Source organism: Lepidochelys kempii, chromosome 15, assembly GCF_965140265.1.
Source record: "Lepidochelys kempii isolate rLepKem1 chromosome 15, rLepKem1.hap2, whole genome shotgun sequence".
NCBI classification, from domain to species: Eukaryota; Metazoa; Chordata; order Testudines; family Cheloniidae; genus Lepidochelys; species Lepidochelys kempii.
In genome coordinates this window covers 17,727,192-17,748,858 of record NC_133270.1, presented here as the reverse complement: position 1 = coordinate 17,748,858, position 21,667 = coordinate 17,727,192, and the positions used below count along the sequence as shown (strand labels likewise).

Genomic DNA, 21,667 nt, shown 5'->3' with positions numbered 1-21,667 from the left:
AGGGTCTCTTTGCAAAAGTGGTGTTAGCTAAGAAAGGGGGAGACACCTATTACACTGAACAAAAAAAACTGTCATGCTGGGCTAAGGGCCTGATTTTCAGAAGAGCTCAGCACATAGAGTGCTTAGTGCTGTTGGAAAATCTGTCCCCATCTGGGGACCAAGGGCTAGTTACCCTCACATATTGATACTGAAGGGAGACCCTGTATCATATGATGCATTTTTCTTTTTGTAGCAGCTGCAACCTTCTTCAGATCTTGACCTAGTGAAATGAAATGTGTCTCCTCCTCCTTCTCCCCCTCTGCTCCCCCCCAGTTTTTGCATGGGAGAATAAATTGGAGGCAGAGGAGAGAGAAATGTCAAATACTATCTGACAAAAGAGATGGAATGTTTAGAAATGTAGTATTAAAGATGTTGAACTCTCCCAGAATTGGTACATTATTTGGAACAGGTACCTGAAGCTTCAGAGTCCTCAGCACAAGTGTTCTCGGGTGCACAATGCATGCTCCCGGCACTGGTTATATCAAAAGGAGGAGAGCATGTCCAAGCCTGTGGGCGATACTGTGGAACATCAGCCTGAACTCACAGGCCCATGTGCTTAAATACAAATCCGCCAATGAAGTGTGTTAATTTCATGGTATTTTCAGCCCATCCTGGTTGGTTAATGGTTACCATTCGTCACCTGGTATACCCCAGCTTCATTCCTGAGCTTTGTTTTTCACCTTCCAGACCAGGGAGTAAAATGAAGGCAGGAAGCTCAGCCACAGCCCAGAGTTTGAGGCTCACTGTACTGTGGATCAGATCCTGCCAGCTGAAGTGAGGCCTGTGGAGTTGCCTCCTGGCAAAAAGAGCCACTTAAAAATGCTATCCTGTGATCAGGCACTAACCTGACTGCTTCACACACACACAGAGAACCCAGTGAAGCCAGTCATGTCAGACTGTTTGTATATCTCTGTGGATTGACCCTTGTTTTCGTTGGAGGGATGGTGAAGTTTATATGCTCTCATTTCTCCATCCCATCACCTTTGCTGTGGTTTTTAAAGTACTTTTTTCAAAGGGACACCGACAGGTTAAATGTGGCCAAAAAAGAGAATTTAACCGACTTAAGACCAATGCAAATGTTCCCCAAGGTTTTTTTTTTATTTCAGTGGGAACAGGTTTGTCTTGCTTATTTTAAAACCAACCAATACTCCTCTGCAGTGCTCCCAACACAAACCTCGCAGCCTTTTCCTAGTGCGGGAAAAAGCTGGATTTGAGTCTGACTAGTTTCTTTTCACTGTCACAGCTGAGGCTAATGCACCAAAAACAGAAAAAGGGGAGATGTTTAGAATTCTTCCAGTGTTGATAATGTAAAGTGGGGTTGTAGCCTAGGGAAGGGGAATCTGTTGTGGGTTGGGAGGAAAGGGAGTCATTCCAGTTGTGTTTTTTAACTTGATAGTGTCCCTTTTAAAGTGTCCTAACCTCAGTATTTGTGACTGGGTTGGGGGAGCGGGGAGGGGCAAGCTTGTTTATGCTTTATGAAGCCCCACTGTGTTTTCTGCTGTGATGACTCATGGTGTTCTCTCTTGTCTTTAGATACCAGCCTGTTGATATCATTCAACCAACCAATCATGTATTGCCAGCCTCATTCGGGGATTCTGATTGGTACTTTGTCACAGGCATCTCTCTTACCTCCACCAATGAGTCCTCACGTAGAAAACCACCACAGCATGACCTGCAGAAACAGGGAATGCCAGGTGAATATCTGACTCTCTTTCTTCTATGTCTTTGTGGAACTCACAGGCCGATGGGCCTTTGTGTCTTTTTTTTTTTTCTCTCTCTCCTCTAGATCATGAGCTGCTCAGGCAAGAGCTGAACAACCGGTTTCTGGTTCAGAGTTCGGACCGGGCCGGTGCCTCTCTTGGCCCGGTGCCATTGCTGAGAGCGGAGTTTCACCAGCACCAACACACCCACCAGCACCAACACACCCACCAACACACATTCACTCCTTTTCCATCCAGCTTACCCCAGACGCCGCTCATGCCACCCTCTGCACCTCCCATGGTGCATACCCCAGCCCAAAATGTGAGGATAAGTAAAGAATCTTGGGGCAAAAGCCTAACCCACCGTACCAAAATCAGTCCTCTTTATTTCAGACCGGCTTCCCCTGTCCCCCAAGAAGCCCTGCTCCTGACTTGAGCCCCTCCATTCTTGAAGGATGTTCTTCTTCCCATTCAGAACCAAGAACATTTATCATCACAGTTCCCTTGTGCTTCTACCAATAAACAGATACACTGTTGTGTGCGGTTCTCAGCCCCCTTTATCTCTCCTTCATGGTAAACTGTCAGCTCTGTACTTTTGTTTAGATTAACAACCCATCCTTGGAGCTGCATCAGCTGGCTCAGCTCCTTCACATGCACACACATGCACAGAGATATCACAAGAATAGAGGTTTCTAATATAAAATAAAATGTCAAGAAAGGTTTTGTGGAACAATATATTTGACTCTATCCTGGAGCTATAATGCAGGTCTGCTTGCCATTCTTACTGTAACTCAGAACTTGCACTGTTTGAGTTCAGTGTTGTCATGTTCATTTTATTTTCTACTTCCCCACACTGTGTCCAGTAGACAATTTGGGTATTTATTATTTGATTTGGTCAGCAAACACTAATTTATATGTGGCTGACTCTTCTTCTGGAACAAAACCTTCTGGCCATTGAATAAGCTTTGTCATTTCTTCACTGACAGTGCTTGTAACACAATGGGGATTTTCTGATGCTGTTAACAAAATCTTAGAGTATCTGGCATAAACCAGCTTTGTCAGTTCTTGTAACCACACTCTCCATATGTCCCTGGCAATTATTATTTTGTTAGGTTGAAAAAGCAGAATTCAACTTGTTCTTCCTCCATTGCATGCCACATCTAAAACATACAGAGTCCTCTTCTACTAGGACTGGCAAAATTGAGCAATAACCATTAAAGGCAACATTTGGAGAAAACTACCAAGGATTCATGGGAAATAATATTTCTCACTTCTCTTTCCTGGTGTGAGTTGCATGACGATGTTGTTCAGTGATAATCCGCTTAGCGACAGAACAATGAAAGTAATATCTCCCGCCCCAAATTGAGCCCCAGGTGCTTGCACAGCGTAGCCATGTGCAAATACCTTCTTCTCTTTTCTTCTGCTGTGTAAAACAACCCTCTAAACATTCCTTGAAACCTGGTGTGTTATTTGAGAACCCTAATATCTAATCCCGCTGACAGCTCCCTCCCCATCCACCCGCGCCCTGTTGATGTCAGACTTTCTAGTGAAAACAGCTTGCAAGGCTCTTTTGTTGTATTTTACTCACATCATCTTATATTTCACTAAATCAGGTTTATTAACCCTAATGCCAGAGAGGAGTGTTGAAACCTCCAGCTGCATGTGTTTAGTAATTTATGGTATTTACACTGGCGGGTACATGGCTCCAGTAATAACTGTAATTAATGAAATTACATATCTGCTCTCCTGCACGTAGGATAGCGTGTAACAGCAGCTGACTTGCCGAATGAACAGCATGGGGGGGGGGAGGGTTGTCCTTGCTCACTATCGCTCGCCCTCTCTGGTCCCCAACATAATACTTATTGTTCAAAGATTAACATATGCATTATTTTCTTCAAAAGATGTTCAGAACCAATGCTGGTGAAAATAAATATGGGACCCAGGTCACGTGTGTGGAGGTGTTAAAGCCCCATGCTGGGAGGCTGGGGGCATTCAGAGTCAGGCTTTCTCCAGTGAGCACTGAACCTCTACTTTTTTAGGAGTGGGGGGAGATTAATATAATGATCTCTATGCCTGGGGCCCTTTCCAAAAAGCTATTTTAACCATATTGGCATTGCCCATACAACAGGGAGGGGGAAATTGCTGGCTGCTCTAGATATTTTGTATTTTGTTTTTATATTAATTTGACAATTAGAGCTGGGCCAAAGTTGCAGAATTAAGATGTGGATTAGAATCCAAACTTCCCCAGCATTCTAACTTAGTGCTGCACTTCAGCTCATTCGAGAGAGATGCCAGATTTGGATCTGGGAACAACTTCCCTACATTTTTTGATGGAGTGAGTGTTCCAATTCAGAGGTCTCTCTTGATAATAAGGAGGGGACCAATTTGTGCAAAGTTTGTTACTCAGAGAGGCACTTCGGGGGCTGGTACACAACCAGGTGCTATAACTTTACCGCTGCTACTCAACAGCTTTGGGAGAACTGGTCACTCCCTCCTGAATGAGTGTGGAATAGTCAGTCTCTCATGTTCTGTTAAATGCTGTACAAAGGGGCCATGATTCACTTATGCATGTAGAAATCTGGTTTCATTGTGTGTTGTGGAACGCAAACTCAACTTTTCTTTTCTCTTTTACTTCCAGTTTGACAAGTACGCTCCCAAATTAGACAACCCTTACTTTCGACATTCCAACGTGAGTGCTGATGTTCCACTGTTTATGCTTCCGCTTACTACTGCGTTGCTCGAATGTCTTTAATCGATACAGATGGCGGTTTCGATTCATTCGTCCATCCACCTAGTTTTTCTATTCGTGTTTGAATTTTTTGTAAATGTAACATCTTGTCCTTTTCAACTTTGTCTTCTGCATTTTCTTTGCTTTAGTTTTAAATTGCCGTGCCTGGGAAGGTGGGGAGTGCACAGAGATTTCTCATAGTGTGGATTACTGCAGCCCCGGTGCAATCAGAGCTTCACACAATGCAGTGCCACAGAGCACACGTGTTCTCACAAGACAAAGGGTACATCTACATGGCAATGAAAGACCCGTGGCACAGCAGTGGCTGGCCCAAGTCAGCTGACTCAGGCTCATGGGGCTCAGGCTGCAGGGCTAAAAATTGCAGCGTAGATGTTCAGTCTCAACTTGGAGCCTGGGCTCTAGGATCCTGCAGGGAGGATGGATGTCAGTCCAGCTTTGACCCAAATGTCTACACTGCAAATTTTTAGTCCAGGAGCCCGAGCCCCATGAACCCAAGTCAGTTGACCCAGTTCTGAGACTTGGTACTGTGAGTTTTTTATTGCAATGTAGACATATCCAAAGTGGGACTAGTGGCCTCATCCTGCTCCCCATTTCTCCACATTTTTGGTACTTATTACAGTCTGCGTTCAGGAGAGGCCCAAGCAAATCTTAATACAGTACTTTCACCAGGCTATGTACATGTTGTACAGTTACTCTGTAATAGCAGACTATATATCCAGGGCTGATATTTGCTTTGTAAAATGAAGCGATTTCATTTCTAAAAAAGGATTGATTAGTTATAGATTTACTATTTCTATTCCAAAATAGTCAAGCAAAACAATATTTTTCCATTTCTAGAGAATGAGGTGGAGGTTGATCCTTTATCTGTTTCAAAAATACAGCAAATTCTATATAGTCCACCGTGTTCGAAATTAACAATAAAATGCATCATATCTGCAAATTTTCACGTTTTATTTTGGCTTTTAAAAATTTTGTAACAGTGTTTGACAGGCTTAGCTCCTGCCTCAGCTGTTGTTCATTTTGTCTTCTTGTTTTGTAGTTCTTTCCAACCTATCCTCCGGCAATGCCTGGAATGCCACCGATGCTTCCACATTCAGGACCTTTTGGGTCACTTCAGGGAGCATTTCAACCGAAGGTACAAATTTATTATTGTTGCATTAGCACAGACGTTGTTCTTCGAGGGGAGACTGTGATCAGAATTGTACTTACGGTGATTATCTGAATGACCTTTTCGACTAGCTCAGCTGCTTTTGGAGCCCAGGGGTTGTTCTTTAGAGAGGAGTGCAGTTGTTCACATGGAAGTCTAAGGCCTGGTCTACAGTACAGAGTTAGATCGATGCACGGTAGCTTACGTCGACCTAATTATATAAGTGTCTACACTAAAATGTAGCTCCTGCTGACATAACTGCCCCACTACGCTAGTTTAGTAACTCCACCTCTGTGAGCGACATAGTCAGTGTCAATGTAGTGATGCGTTGCTTACATCGACTGTTACTCGCTTTCAGAAGCCATCCCCCAGTGCCCACTGCTGACAGTACAATCTGTACGAGCGCTGCTGGTGAGGACGCACACTGCTGACACAAGGAGCATAGTGTGGACACACAAAAGCGATTTAATTACTGTATGCCAGCGGCTGTATGCCAGCGTAATTTAGGTCAACGTAATTTTGTAGTGTAGACATGCCCTAAGTCAAAGCTAGCTAAGCAGAAACTCAGGGTCAAATAAATTAATTAGTTCTAATACAGACCAATGAATCCCAAAGCACTTTGCAAATTAAACAGACTCATGCACAGGGGTCATTCCCCCAGCTAGATAGCAGCCAGCTGTGGGGATGAAACTGACTATCAAAGCACAGGAACAATAGAGTGGAATGCTTTTTAGTGGTTAGAGCAGGAGTGAGGCATTCAGTTCCCAGTTCTGCCACTGATTCGCTTTCTGACCTCCAGCAAGTCACTTACCCCTCTGCACTTCAGCTTCTTCATCTATAAAATGAGGATAATTACATACTTACCATGCAGTGGTTTTGTGAGGTTTATTTAATGTCTGTAAAGTGCTTTCAGATGCTTGGATGAAAGACAGAGTACAGCTGCAAAGCATTATTATAACTAGGGCAGACTGGCAAAATTTGCAAATTTCACCATTTTAACTTTTAAAAAAAAAACACTCTGTGGCACATACTTTTTTCAAACTTAATGTTCTTTTTTTTAATTTAGAAAATGTACTGAAAATGTTTACATCCATTCCAAGAGAAAAAATCCATAGTACACAGAGATTATTGATGACATTCTTATAAAAGTGACACTCAGTCTTGTGATAAAGCGTGTTTATACACGCTAAGTGACATGGTTTTATAGATCTCCTGTCATTTCTAAACACATCTCTGCAGAGAGATAAGAAATGATCTGCGGAATCGCTGTTTATTAAAGGGCTTCAGGAACCAGCACTGTGTGTGTTATGCACTGTTTGCATTTGGAAGATCAGTTTTGCAACAGACCAGCAAGAAACTTAGGGTCATGGTGTGCATTTACTTGCACTGGTAAGCAGTCACTCACATGAAGTTGTTGGGAATGAATAACTACTTACCACTATGATTAAGGACTTCACAAGATATTTTAATGGAAGCTGAAGGAACTTTTCAGAGGTTTATCAAGCCTCTGTGAGCCTTTTTTTGTAAATAGTGTAGAATCCATAATAAATGACCTATCTCAACTAGAACATTACACAAATTAAGTACAGGAATGGAAGAATAAGTTCTCCAATTAAATCCAGGTGGAAGGGTGGGCAGGGGGTGGAATTTAGGAATGAAGTATGTAATTACCTAGCTTGGAATTTGGCCAGAACACCACGATTAATGTTCCTATTCTTGTGAAGTACTCCAAAGGATCTCTAATGACCACAAGTGGTAAGGGCCTCAGTTTTACATCTCATCTGAAAGAGATGCACAAACCCTATGGAACTAACACTGTTGTAAAATACCTCTGACATCAAAAGACAGTACAGTTTTGCTACAAGACTGCCTATAATGAGACAACCTCTGATACACTGATAGTGTGCTCTTCTGGTTTTCATCTTCTTTACCAAACTTTATAATACCATCTTGCTGTAAAATACTGTGAGACTCACAGAGAAACTGTTCTGCAGTAAAAAGGAAGTAGTGAGCACAGGTCTTTCACGTTTCTAAGCAGTTCGAAGTACTATGTAACTAGGTTTTAATTTATTTTAGAGATAAATACATAGAACACTCACTAGTTCAAGGTTAAACTGCACAAGATCACAGTCTGCTGCAGTGGTTAATCAGGAACATGGTATGGGTACTGGGCAGTGCTGTATTTACATGGAAGCTAACATCTGGAGGGACATGAACGAGATGAAAAATTGATCTGCAACTTGTCACATTCTTTTCCAGTTCCATAGAGGAGATGGAGCTGAGCCTCTGGGTGAAGCCACACAAGTTACTGTCACCTCTTTTTTTTTTTCCCCCCCTCTATCTTCCTCCCAAGCTATTGGATTAAATTCTAGATAATTAGGACAGACCAGTGGCTTGATTCTGGCAAAATGAATTCAGCACTCCCTGTCCTACAAAGCAAAGGGTTTGCTTTTGTCTCCCCATGCCTACCATGTCACTTGCCTTAGGCCTGGTGTATAAAGCCACTCACATAAATGCAGACTGACTATAAACTTCTCAGCGAGTTTCCCAAAAGCCATTCTCACAAGCTAAGAACTTGAAAAGGTCAAAAGTATTCAATTTCCTTTGCTGGAGGAAGCATTCACATCTGTCCTCAGGGGAAAGGAAGACAGAATGACACACCATCATTAATGCATTGTGATCTCAAGACTCTTGACTGTATCATAGCTGTGACTTTTGTTTCCTCCCTAAACCTCAGCTCACCGAGACCCTAGGAGCCCTTTGAATGCAGGTCTGTCAGGGGAGTGTGCTTCTTCACTTAGACAATTCAGAATCGTCTTTAAAATAAATGACAGTTTTAACAACTTGACCTGAGAAAATTAAACTAAACAAAAAAACCCTACATTCATTGATTGCTCCTAAAACCTGGCTGTTTGGAATCTACAGTCACATGACGTAAATTCTGAGTAAAGCAGCCAACCAGGGTATTAGACCTAAGCTCTCTCTGCACTCAGCTTTTTGGGAGCAACAGGTGAAGTTGTTTGGGGAATCAAAGACTGATTGTTTACGTATAATTCCAGTTCTTGGGGTTCTCTTCCAAGGGAGGGCTCTGTGAGCTAGTTTAGAACCGAGAAAATCCAAATGGCAACACGGAGGAGTAGTAACTGGGATTCTACAGTCTAAGGGCAGTGATGGATCTATTGGGGATCGATTTATCGTGTCTCGTCTAGACGCGATAAATTGATCCCCAAACGCGCTCCCCATCGACTCCGGAACTCCAGCTCACGAGAGGCGGAAGCGGAGTCGATGGGGGAGTGGCAGCGGTCGACTCGCCGCTGTCCTCAGGGCCAGGTAAGTCGACCTAAGATACGCCGACTTCAGCTACGCTATTTGCGTAGCTGAAATTGCGTATTTGAGGTCGGAAACCCCACCCCCCGCACCCCAGTGTAGACCAGGGCCAAGTGTTTAATCCTCCTTGAGGAAACAATAGAATAAATCAATTGAAAAGAAGTTGGGAAAGTATTGTTATAAAGTACCTACTAAGCTCACTCTAGGGTTTACCATACCTACCTCTAAAGCTATGACTGCCCTAGGCTCTTTTTCATAAAATTGCGCAGTTCTACCCATGGTAATGCTACTATAGTGGGCTGTCTGCATTTTAGCCATTGTGTCTTCTAGCGGCTCAGAGAGGCAGGCTGACCCAGTGGACAGAACACTAGACAAGGACTCAGGAAACATGGGTTTCGTTCCTGGCTATGACATTGACAAGCGGTGTGTGACCTTGGGCGTGTCACTTCATCTCTCCATGCCTCTGTTTCCTCTTCCACCACTCGTCTAGTTAGACTGTACACTCTTTGGGGCAGGGCTCTGTTACCGTGTTGTACAGCACCCAGCACAATAGAGCTGTGATCTCAGCGGGGTCTGCAGGTGCGACCACTGCTAAATACTAATAGATGACATTAAACATAGTTGGGAGCCAATGTGAGAGAACATTTAGCACTAATATAGCAATATGCATGTCAAAGCACAGTACAAACACTGACTAATTAATGCCATTTACTACAGCTACAGATATTAAGTGTGCTGCAGTACAGTGTCACTCATGCTATTTTCTTTTCTTTTAGACTTCAAATCCAATTGATGTAGCAGGTAGACCTGGCACAGTCCACCACACTCTTCTGCAGAAGACTCCGGGGGTAAAGCAACAATTTGAAACTTCTCTTTTACACTTCCTTTAATTCCAGTAAACAGTTTGATTGTTTATAATAAAGAGAATACCATTCAAGAAAGAACTAGCCTTGGGAGATTGAATGTGCTGTTATGGCAATAACCTCCAACAGTTCATGAATGCAGGGGGATTTACGGACTCATTTAAACAAAGTCCACCGGAAGTGGAGTGGGAAACCCTTTAAGCTCTTTCCTCTTAGCCTTGTTTAGAGAGCAGCAGTTTTTAATGCACTCCATTGTAGGAGGATTACTTGGTTCTGAAAAACCTTGGCACTGTTTGGTTGCTGGCATGCAACTGCTTTATCTGTCATAAAATCCTGTTGTGTTTGGTGCAAGAAATGAAAGAGACAAGTTTTAATAAAACTCCTCTCTTAAGCCTTTTGGGGTTTCCTGTGCCACAAAGGACTTCTCTAGAACAATGCCTTCCTGTATGTTTTCATTTGTTCAGAGGAAGGAAGTTCCCTACCCTTCCATATATTGGCCAGTTTCAGAAAAATCTCTAATTTTTACTTTTGCTTTCTTCATAGGTGTCTGACCCCTATAGACCGCCAGTACGAGTAAGTAAGGGTTATGGGGAGGTTGTACATTTTTATTAAGTACAGTCCACATGCTTTTGAAACTTAAGTCTTATGTTCATCCTTTACTTGAAGAAACATGTAATAGTTCGCTCTCAGCTGCAGCTGAGGAATATCATTCAGGGTAAAACTCAGTCTTGTTTTGCATGGAACGGTAATCAAATGAAACTTATAGTTAACAGATGTAATAATATTCTTCATGCCATTTATTGTGGCTTTTTCGGGTGGTGATACATAAGTCAGAAAGAACAAAGAATGGCTCTTGGAGCCCAAGGTGTCAACTCTGAATGCTGACGTCCGCCACTCCCAATCGGCGCTGGTAATGAAACTAGAAAAATATCACACCTTGCTTCTCAAGCCCCCTTTATTTAAAAAAAAAAAATTACATTTAAACAATTTCAAGACACCAAAAAATGTTGATCACCTCCCTCTGCCAACTTAGCAATTAGTCTCTCTCGCTTTTAACAGTTTTAAAGAAAGGGAAGTAAGTGGTTATATCAGATGTTTGTAGACCATAAGCGCTAAAGTAAGCTACATTCTTATCCTTTTGATTGCAGAAGCCTGGGAAGTGGTGTGCAGTTCACGTACAGATTGCCTGGCAGATCTACCATCACCAGCAGAAGATAAAGGTAACAGAGCCAGTTTAGTCAATGAAGCCAAGTCTTCTGGCTTATTAAAGGCTAAATTTTAGTGACTAATGAGCAGGAAGCAGAATACTAGTGATGACGCTTCAGCTTGTGATGAATAGATTAACTAAGGCTTTCAAACTTTTAACATCTCTGGCAGAAACTGTTACGTTTGTCTGAGGGCAAGGAAATTGGGTTGAATGGTAGCAAAAACACACAGCAGATATTAAGTATGAAGCCAGAGGAAGTTGAGAAGAGGGGGAGGGGGAGGGTAATTTTGCCCAAGATCCAGCTTTTTACGAAGCATACATGTTTAATATCATTTCCCTTCTGCACTAGTACCTCCTGTGGAATATGGAGTATTATCCTATTCAGAATGAAATGACCGATACGGTGAAGGACATTTTACAAAACATAGAGCAGGCGAGTAGAATGATAGTTACTGTGTCAGAGGTGGATGGGTTTTCTTCTTTGATTCTGTGGGGGGATGGGAGGGAATTTAAAAACTGAAGAGGTAATAAGATTAGGTACATTGGGTGCCATTACAAACTCAATATTCCCCATGTCAGGTGCCTACACTTAGAATAGCAGATACCACCACAGTAAAACAATCTCTATCGTGATTTTTTTTCATGGCTCCCACTGTAGTTTTTGTCCCGTTAATAATGAATATTTACTGCTTTCCCTTGGAGCTTTTTAATTAATGCCATTAAAATGGCCAATGTAAATTTTAGTAAGTGAAAATATCATTTCAGCTGTACATTTAGAAAGACTTATTTTCTCAGCATAGGTGAAGTCTGTCAATGTATCAGTCTGGCTCTTTGCTAGTAGCCTGGCATACTCTAGGAGAAGGTTAAAAATCTCATCCAGAGTCTCAGAGGCAGTTTTCTTCATTCCTCCACATCTCTTCTCTCCCCCTACTCCTTTCATTTGGTGTTTACTAGCTGTAGAAAAGGAATAGTCTGCAAAAGTCTCTCTCGCTCTCTCTGAACTGGAGCAACAAAGCACAGAACTCTGTCGTCGACTCTTAAGGCTTCTGGTTCTGTCTGTAGCTTTCAGCCTGTGGAATGTTTTTTGTCAGGTCAAGACTGCAGACTGATCCTAGGGTGCAGTGCACTTAGTGTATCATGTTGCATGCTCCGCTGTGTATGCTGTGGGGCTAAGAGCTCACTTCAGACCTTATTCATGTGAATGAGGCAGGCAGCTGAGAAGCTGTGGAGTGAAATGGCCTTATAGATGTTGTCAGACCATGACTACGGTATGTGACCAGAGACACTGCTGTCATACTCACTAACTCTCCCTGGCAGTACTAAGCAGCAGTGAGCCTGAACTCTCTCTTTTCTCCCCATAAAGAAAGGAAATGTATAATGAGATTGTTCTTGTATCATTTGACAGCAAATGCAGCTGGATCCCCACAAGCTAGACATAGGCGGTAAACTTGACCTGTTCAGCAGACCTCCTGCCCCTGGAATTTTTCCAGGATTCCATTACCCACAAGATCTTGCCAGGCCTCTGTTTTCCACGACAGGTAAGAGAGAATAGTCATTTTTGCAGAAATGTCACGCACTCAATGGATTTCATGTGTTTTCTCCTTTTACTATTATGAATCAACAATTATAGCAGTACAATATGTTAGTCTGCATAATGGTTTGAAAATATTAGAGAATATTGGTAAACTATTCTTTTAGAGCAGATCCGTCTATTCTGCTGGGTCTTCCTGTTTCAGTCCAAATGGAACTACATGTTACCCCATAAGGCAAGAGATGATGACAAATTACAGTAAACTCTGATAGGAATTGCTTCTTGAATTTGGGTCTCTCCAGCTGGCGCTTAATTTAGTTTTCCACATGCCGGATTAAAATGCTATATGAAGCTGGTCAAAAAATGATTTTCCAAAAAAATTCAAAGTTGTTTCCATTGCAGAGGGTTTGAAATTGATCCATTTTCTGTTGTTTTTTTAAAATTGTCCATGCTGTGTACTCCCCCAAATTTTTGTTTTTTGTCTGCCGAAAACGTGGTTTTCTGAGAACAAAAAGTTTCAGTAACAATTGATTTAAAAAAATCACAGAAAACATAAAAATTCAATGCTGACAATTTTTCATTAAAATCTTTTTTTTTCCCCTATACCAAAATACCATATAATCCACATTGAATTCTTCCCAGTAGCTGTCACTGAAACAGTCTGCAACTCTGATGTTCTACTGTGTATGGTTATTGTTTTATATTCAGGAAGATTTCCAGCTGCAGAATATGCTCTCTCTTCTCCCCCTACGGTCCTTCTTTCCCCCAGCCCACTTCTGACTATTTCCTTATGTTAGATACCTAAGTCTGCCCCCAGAGCGAGGCGTGCAGTTTCTAGCTGCAGTCAGTGAAAGCTGTGCACTTGGATAGGATGACAGAATACAATTTTAGTTTATATAATTAACTAGTGGGTAATTTACATGGTGTTTTTATTTCCTCACCTTACTCTGTTTTTAGGATTACTCCTGAGGAATTCTGTGCCACTGCACAATGCAGAATTTGTGCAGAATTAATGTTCTATGCAGAATTTCATTTTTCTCTGAAGAATTGGTGCTGCAGAGCTGCTGGCTGCCACTAGGGGCTGCTGGACCCAGCAGAGCCTGCCTCTCTAGCTCGCAAATACAGGACACTGATGGGGGCGGTGGGAAGAGGGACCGGGAGCTGGAGGTTCCCAGCATGTACTGAAGGAAGGAGGTGGTGTGCAGGAAACTCCATACAAGCCGAGGACCCAGAATCTCTCTCTGGATCTCTGGGCTCTCGGGGGTACAAGTATCTGGGCTGCCTAGTGCTGGGGGGTAGTTTTCTCCCAAGATATGCCCAGCTGGCACGTGTGACACACTCAGACTGAGGCACCCAACAAAAGCATAACAGAAACAGGAACTGGGTTGTCGTAGGGGTGTCTTTAATTCTACTTCTGGAGGAATCTTTTTTGTTGTCTGTATTGTTGCAGACATACTTGTTGACAGGTATTTTGAAATAAATTACCAAAATAATTGAAACTGGTGTGATTATATTGTTTTATTTTGACAAATAAAATATGTAGAATTTTGCAGAATTTTAAAATATTGTGTGCAGAATTTTTATTTTTTTTTTGGAACAGAATTCCCCCCAAGAGCATAGGGTTGCAGTATCACTTGTGTATATTTGTGACCAGTTTAATCAAATTCATCCCCACTGTAACCCCATTAAAATTCATATGATTAAAAGTAGCATGAATTTTTTCCCAAATCCTAAAAAGAAAACTAACCCAGCATCAGGTTGAGATTCAAATACCAGCTTTGTTGAAGGCTGCATAACTGGGACCTGTTTGTCTGTGTGCAATGATTTGTGGAAGTGAATTACAAAGGGCGAGTGACTGGTGGCTTCACCACACATAAGCAATGTGCCCGTTATACAATTTTTATGCTGTACGATGCCACCTTGCATATGTAGGTCTCTAAACAGGTGCCCAGATGCTATGGTGATGTCTTTATGTGTGTATGTGTATACATACTGAATACTTTAACTATGGGAGCTGCTTTTCCTTCCACTATCTTCAAATCAAACCCTTGTTGTTTTTAAAGATGTCCGCATGATCTCTGGTTTTGCCACGGAGGTCTGTATTATAGTACAGTTTGCAGTCATAAACAGAAATGCAGCAACAGTGCTGTCCAGTTAGTATCTTTAACATTTCTTTAAAGAAGCAAGCATGCCTGAGAAATATCTATATCGCTAATGATTTAATAACGACAAGCTTATCTCTTAACAAAAGCAAGAAGAGAAGTAGCATGGAATAGATTTGTTTAGAGAAGGCAAATTAATAGAATCCTTTACTTCAACTGGAGATAAATAACCTTAGAGCAACTAGTCTGTGAGTATATTAATCACAACAGCCATCACACCGTAAATCTAGGTAAAGTGTGCTATCAGAGAACAGCAGAGTGAACAAACATTGCAGCAGTAATATATGGATAAATAAATCTTTTACTCTACAATATCTGAGGCATTCTTTTCACCTGATTGAACAAGTGCGTAGTTGGTGTGAATCATTGGTTCTGCTGCATTGCCTTGTTACTGTGGGAGACATAAGTTATCTTAGGGCCACCTGTCTTCAGGACGGATGTTCAGCTGCCTGGCAGACGTTATATTTAATAACTACCTGACAGCCCACAGTGCTTCTCCTGGCTTTCTCCAGAGGATTTTTTATTATCAGCCCGTGTAGTTGAGTTTGTAAGCCATCTCCTTTGAAGAAATCTACCATCCGTTATACATCTTCTGAAATCTTAAAGGATTAGATAGATGACAGTCTCCATCCATCTTGAAGCAGTGGAGCGGTTGGAATGTTTATAGATAACCTCAGGTTTCGTTGCTGTGGTCTCTCTTAAGTTTCCTTAATTCATTTTCTGGCTGCTTAGGTTTGTCGTGCCCAAGTTGGTGTGGGACTCGCGTGTCTCTGGGGCTTTAAAGTCTGCTCATGTTCAGGACACAGCACTCTGTTTAACATTGATCTTTTATGCATCAGTTCCTGCCACAGATAATGGATAGGTACATCCGTGTCCTGGTTTGGGAGGTGGAGATTGGCCATGTTTGGGTAGCAGTTTCTGCTCTGAAGTTTAGTTACTACCCATGTGACTCTTCGTAGTGCCACATCCCTGTGGGGCCATGTTGGTACCAGGTGCTGCAGACAGACTCTACTTCTTATTCCAATCTTAATGGAGGGGGGAAAGTTAACTTTTTATTGACTACATTTACAATGCAACTTGAGAAAAGCTAGCAATAAAGCACTGCATCTGAAGGCTGTACTTAGTTCTTGGTCAATTCTGGGTACAGCTAAGGCTGGTCTCAAGAAAGTGCCGGTTCTGTCATTGCCTGATGGAGTCCTATTAGTTCATAATGAAATGTGGAGATGGGGGAGCTTGTTTTTAGAGGTAGACATGTTTTTGTTTCCTTTGAGCAAGGCAGGAGGGTATATTTACATTAAACCATTGTCTAAAGAATTTCCCAGCATTTCAGCACAATAATGGGAATATTAGCACAGGCAGGGCTTCAGCTGGTCACCAGCATTTTAAACAGCATGTCATCTAACCCTGCATGGAGCTGGTCTACCCAACCTAGTGTTTAAAATGCTGGCAGCCACCCGGGCCTTTATATAAGCTAGGTCTCCCACCACTGAGACCACCAGTTGAGCTGAATTAACGTTAGCCATGATGGGAAATTTTAGGAAATATTTTCTACCATAGACAAGGCCCCAGAAGCCTTGAATCCCAGCAACTCAGCAAAGTCTGGCGTGAAGCTCCCCAGCTGGCAGTGGACAGTGTCACCAAACTTGACAACAAATGGGCAGGGGGACCTCATGTGATTTTAACGCTAGTCTCAAAATGCAACACACAATGCATTCAGGGAACCTCAAGGCCGATATCCAGTTGCTGTCCAGTTAGTATCTTTAACATTTTCAATGCATTCAGGGAACCTCAAGACAGATACCCGGGATAGGGATGATGGGTGTTGTGCTCCCAATGTGCCCATCACAAAGTGCTGCTTCACATGCATCCACGCCAGCAGCTGTCCCAGTTCAGAATGGTCTCGGTCTTGCTCTGTGACCTTGGGTGACCCAGCCCAGTTTACATGCCGTGAAATAAATGACCATGCTACATGAATCTTTTATAAAAAGGCATCAAGATCAGAGTTTTTCAGAGAATTAGTAAATTTTATGCAAGATTTCTCGATCACCCTTTGTCTTGCCCTGATTTAGGGAACAGGGAAAGAAATTCTTCGTGTTGCTAGATTTCAGATGCCACCTCTGTGGTGTATGTCCCATGCCTTTGTATCTACCTAGTGGACTCGATGGACAGGAGCTTCGACTTTTCATATTAAACACTTACCCATCACTGGACTAAAAACATATCACTCCCTTGTTGCCACAGGTGCTGCACATCCAGCCACCACCCCTTTTGGACCCTCACCTCATCACAGCAGCTTCCTGCCTACCAGCCATTTGGCAGGTAAGTGTAAGTACACCCTGCTTTCACATTTATTGTTCTATGTAATTCATTCCATGGATCAGCCGTGTCTGAGATACCATAGCACTGAGGGGTGGGGTTTAATCCCCCACAGGAAACAGAAGCTATGTAGGAATCTGTTCCTCCATCACACCCTTTGTTTTTCCACCTTCAAATTACTTCCTAAGGTCAGCAGCCATAGTAGATCCCTCCACTGCCAATGGATGGAGAGTCTCAGAAAGATGGAACTCCATGAATGATAAGCTATTGTGGGTGCTCACTTACATCTTGATGTAAAGGTTTATTCCATTCTGTACAATTAAATGTGTGTGTAGTGGGCTCAAAGAAACAATAAGGATTTGTGCCATTAGATGGATAAATAATTAGAAATTAGAAAGCTTATCAAAAGGTGATCAAAAGAAAAAGGATAATATAGCACTTCCAACCATTGGCAAAGTATGTCTCAAACAAAGCATAAGTTAGAATGTGTTTCTCCCACATCCCTTCCCACCTATTAAGTTCTTGGCTGGGTTTTTTATTAGAGCTGGATGAACAATTACCCAATATATTTTGCTTGCTTTTCTGTTCCCCTAATTGGCTGGAAGCAGACCCTGATTTTCTAAAATTTCTTCATTCTAAATTATGCACAAAATCAGTTTCCCTTTTTCGATATAGTGCTCATGAGCAGTTCATAATATCACTCAAAGTTCAAGCTGTGTTGGGTAGTTTTGAGAATACGGGTTTTTCTACTCATGGAGTTATTCAGGAATAAGTATGTCTTTCTGTTTTTTTGCATAATCCACTTCCAAAGTGGATTAAGATCATTTGGAAAAAAAAAAAGACATTTGTATTCCAGAATCAGTGTTATTCAGGAATGGCCATTCCACTTTAAATTCACACCCTACCTTATTCTGTACTAACTTTCATGTGTTGTCAAGCCCTTACTCTCATCCAGTCAGTGAACAGAATATGCCCTATGATGACCTGTTCGAATTCAATTTCCAGGGCAAAAACCCCATGGTAACTTGTTTTCTTTGAATTTTTTCCAACACTCAATTAAAATTTACTGTTTCTGCAAATGAGTCACCCTAATATTCAGTACAAGAGTAGGGTGCAAACACAGAGTCAATTAGTGTAAAAATTCTAATGGATGTATTTGTGGAAAACTTTGTAGTGTTCACCCAGCTCTTGTCTGTTGTTTAAGATGTTTTAGGTCTGGTCAGAATTCAATGGTAGCAGTGTAGTGAGGGAACTTAGTGCCCTGGCTTAGCAAGGCCTTACGACTGGGGTCTACTTCCTCACTAGTGAGCGAGGATAAACAGTCCTCTGAGGCTGACTCTACACCAGCCTTTTTTCCCTAGTTGGAGCGCTAGTGCAGACCCTTCTCCGGCATTTTAGCCAACTGCTCATCTAACCGGACTCAGAGCAGGTCTAAAAAACCAGGTGGCTGACAGACAATAGCCCCAGTCTACACTCGCGCTCCCAGTGTCACTGCGGCTAGTGGCTCTGTACGAGGACTTGTAGTGCTAGAGGCCCAGGTGTATAGTGCTATAGGGATGGATGTCTGTAGTGACTCACTGAGGATTATGTCTGTGAAAAGGTTACACAGTAGACAATACAGCGGTGCATGCAAAAGCGATAGTGAGACAAGATGACCTCTCAGGCCACTTACCAAAGTGCCTGTAGTTCCCGTTGCAAGGTAACTGAAATGTAATGAGTAGTGAGCAAAGAAAGTTCATCTGTATCAAAAAGCTTTGTCCTCATAAGCTGTCAGCCCCCTGCTTACTAGAATGGTTTTGCGTTTAGTTCCTCCACTAACTGTCCAATGCTGCCCAAATATCAGCTAGCAGCAGTGTGGTGTTTGTGTCTGGCCTCGCCCTTTCTCAGGTGTAGGGTTACTAATGCAGGAGCCTTTTGTTATCCTATACCAAGGCTTCTGGATTTTGTCAGAGCTTTATTTTAAATTGATGTCTACACTGTAACATGGTGCAGAACCCAGAGTAGGCTCGGAAAGGGGCTGGAGAGCGAATCAGTATATCCCAGTCATCTTATGTCCTGAAAAGGTTATTGCAAGGCCCACTCATGCCAGTTTACAGCTCTTCGTTGCTACATGTAGCTTAGTAGCTGCCACCCCAATTTCAACTATTAGAACTTAACTTCTAGCTCCCCTCTGACTGGCATACAAAAGTTGACTGCATCTGTTTGTCTAGTAAGCACTGAATCCCTTCTCCATTTTTAACATGCTGGGAATTTTCTGTGCAAAGAACCTTGCAATAAGGAGGATCAGCTTAAAGTCTGACCTAATCCTATGTGGATTCAGAGCATTCAAAAGGGGAGGGGTGCGTTTCATTCTCCAACATTCTTGGCTAAATGCCTGCTAAATCCCTGTTTGCCTTTCCAGATCCATTTAGCAGGTCAAGCACCTTCAGCGGCCTTGGGAACTTAGGCAGCAATGCCTTTGGAGGATTAGGCAGTCATGCTCTGAGTAAGTACTGGCTGGGTTACTGCAGACAAACATCCCTTCCAAAAAAGCCACATGCTAATATTTACAGCAGCTGGTGGTAGTTTTTAAAAAAGTTATTTCCTAACCTCCATTATCCTATCTGAAAACACTGCACCTAAGATTTCCAGGTCTCTGCGGTGGGAGCTTTTCTGCATGTCGCGTGTATCAGTAGCCGTGCTTCTGCATCTCTTCACCGCTCAAGATTGTTGCCTTGTGTGCTCTTAGAGGTGCCAGAGCCGTGAAACTCTGCCAAGCTCTGCTACCCTACTGGCGTGTAAAGTGACACCCTTCAACAGCGAAGACTTGCAGTAGAACAGCCATTGATATCTCTCCTAAATCACTGTGCAGACATACCCCCTCCCGCCAACTCCCATGGAGTTCCACATATAGAATGATTTTCCTTTAAAAGCACATTACTGGCAGGCGAGGCATGCTTGGCAGACGCACGTAGGGGAGCATGCTTGTGCATCTCAGGCAGAGCAGGGGATGAATTCTGGATTGGTGGACAAAAATCAAGTGACTGATCATGCTAAAAGGAGAGTGTGAACCACGGCCAAGCTCTGTTTAAAAAACAAAAAATACAACTACCCATCACCTGTGCTTTCCTTAACTAACAGGGCCCCGAGTCCCCAGTGCAGGTAGCTGATTTTCTGTAATTACCTGCAGCCTTTTAGTTTACATCCGTGATGGGAGCTAGTGAGCACTGGTTGTGATGGATCCCATGGTGGCGGGGAGAGAAGGAGAAGCTGGGCGATTCTGAATCATCTCTCATGGCATTAATGGTCTCATTACCTTGCAGGAGTTACTCAGATCTGTAGTTAAAGCTACCCCCACAAACAGCCTTAAGAGCGGCTGTGTCTTTCACCAGTTATCAGAAGTGGTCAGAACTTCCTGCTAAGAGCTTTCCCTGAGCCCAGAATGAGAAGCCTTGAAAGGATAGTTATGGTTATAATTGGCACTTTACAGAATTTATTTGGGATAATTTGGTGTGAATTATTTCTCAACTCTTGTTCAAAAGAGAGAAAAAAATCTGTTCCCTTTTGCCCCCCACTATTCTAGCTCACAACAGCATTTTTGCTCACAAAGACGGTCCAAACCTACAGAGCTTTAATAATCCCCACGAGCCATGGAATAGACTCCATCGAACCCCACCTTCCTTCCCGACACCTCCACAGTGGCCTAAGCCAGGGGATTCCGAACGAAGCTCCTCAGTAACCAACCACGACAGAGACCGGGAGCGGGAGTCAGAGAAGAGGGATCTTTCACTGAATAAAGATGACAGAGAGAAAGAGAGGTACGTGGCTTTGGGCACTTTCTTGTACCCCTTAATCTTCAACTCCCCCTCCAGTGGCCTTGATTTCGGTATAATTGTAAATCTGCTGCTGAGTGATGTGAGGCTCTGAAGCCATCAACAGGCCTTCTCCACCACTCAGCACTTCCATAGGCATGTTTTTGGCAAGACCGAAACACACAGACCGTCCTCGAATGTCACTCTCTGTGGCAACGTGGTGAACAAGTCCATCCTCTCCTGCCACTAGGCCATTTGTCAGGTAGACTCTATCCCCGAAGTGCCTCTCATTAGACAGCTGTAATACACAGGCATGGAGAATGAGAGCTGCTGTGGGCTGCAGCGTTTTCTGTCTTTCAAAACATCTCAGGTAAGCAAAGGTTTGCAAACTGCATTGTGATACTGTGATATGATCTCTCTCATTCCCATACACTGAGCTAAGGGCAATGCCTTAGCCAGGTATCTCAAATAAAACCCAAACAGTTCTGTTGAGAAACCAAAGTAGACTGGTTTGGCAGGATCCAGAAAAGAAAAAGCCTACATGGGATTCCTCTTTAGCTGTTGCCGGTCTAGTGCTAACATGATGCTAATGCATAAACCAAGAGGTGAACAATAAGTCATTAATTTTAGTTCTATTAGGAACATGTCCAGAGATGAAAATAATCCGTGAAGCAGGCAGATTTCAAGCTCCTGTGAAAAAATGGCCCCATGAAAAAGAAACTTAAAAAAACTAAACCAGACCAATATCTCTCGCGTGAGGCTTGCAGGGGAAATTATCAATTGTAGAATCAAGAGAACCTACTATCTTTCACTTCATTGTGAATGTAATGCTTAT

General features: G+C 42.6%; 1 protein-coding gene across 11 annotated transcripts in view; it reads left to right on the top strand.

The window, feature by feature from the left end:
* Window positions 1-21,667, top strand: part of FBRSL1 (fibrosin like 1) — a 757,721-nt gene that overhangs the window by 729,680 nt on the left and 6,374 nt on the right. For 5 of the 11 annotated variants that reach the window (XM_073313637.1, XM_073313631.1, XM_073313632.1 and 2 more), the window contains 11 exons: window positions 1,826-2,061; window positions 4,378-4,428; window positions 5,528-5,623; window positions 9,739-9,810; window positions 10,369-10,398; window positions 10,974-11,045; window positions 11,382-11,465; window positions 12,438-12,570; window positions 16,967-17,050; window positions 19,443-19,526; window positions 20,604-20,838. In XM_073313637.1, the coding sequence (XP_073169738.1) occupies window positions 1,826-2,061; window positions 4,378-4,428; window positions 5,528-5,623; window positions 9,739-9,810; window positions 10,369-10,398; window positions 10,974-11,045; window positions 11,382-11,465; window positions 12,438-12,570; window positions 16,967-17,050; window positions 19,443-19,526; window positions 20,604-20,838 (1,177 nt within the window). Of the gene's footprint in view, window positions 1-1,572; window positions 1,734-1,825; window positions 2,062-4,377; window positions 4,429-5,527; window positions 5,624-9,738; window positions 9,811-10,368; window positions 10,399-10,973; window positions 11,046-11,381; window positions 11,466-12,437; window positions 12,571-16,966; window positions 17,051-19,442; window positions 19,527-20,603; window positions 20,839-21,667 lie in introns of all 11 variants that reach the window. The other 6 variants (XM_073313630.1, XM_073313633.1, XM_073313638.1 and 3 more) reach the window with 6 other exon arrangements.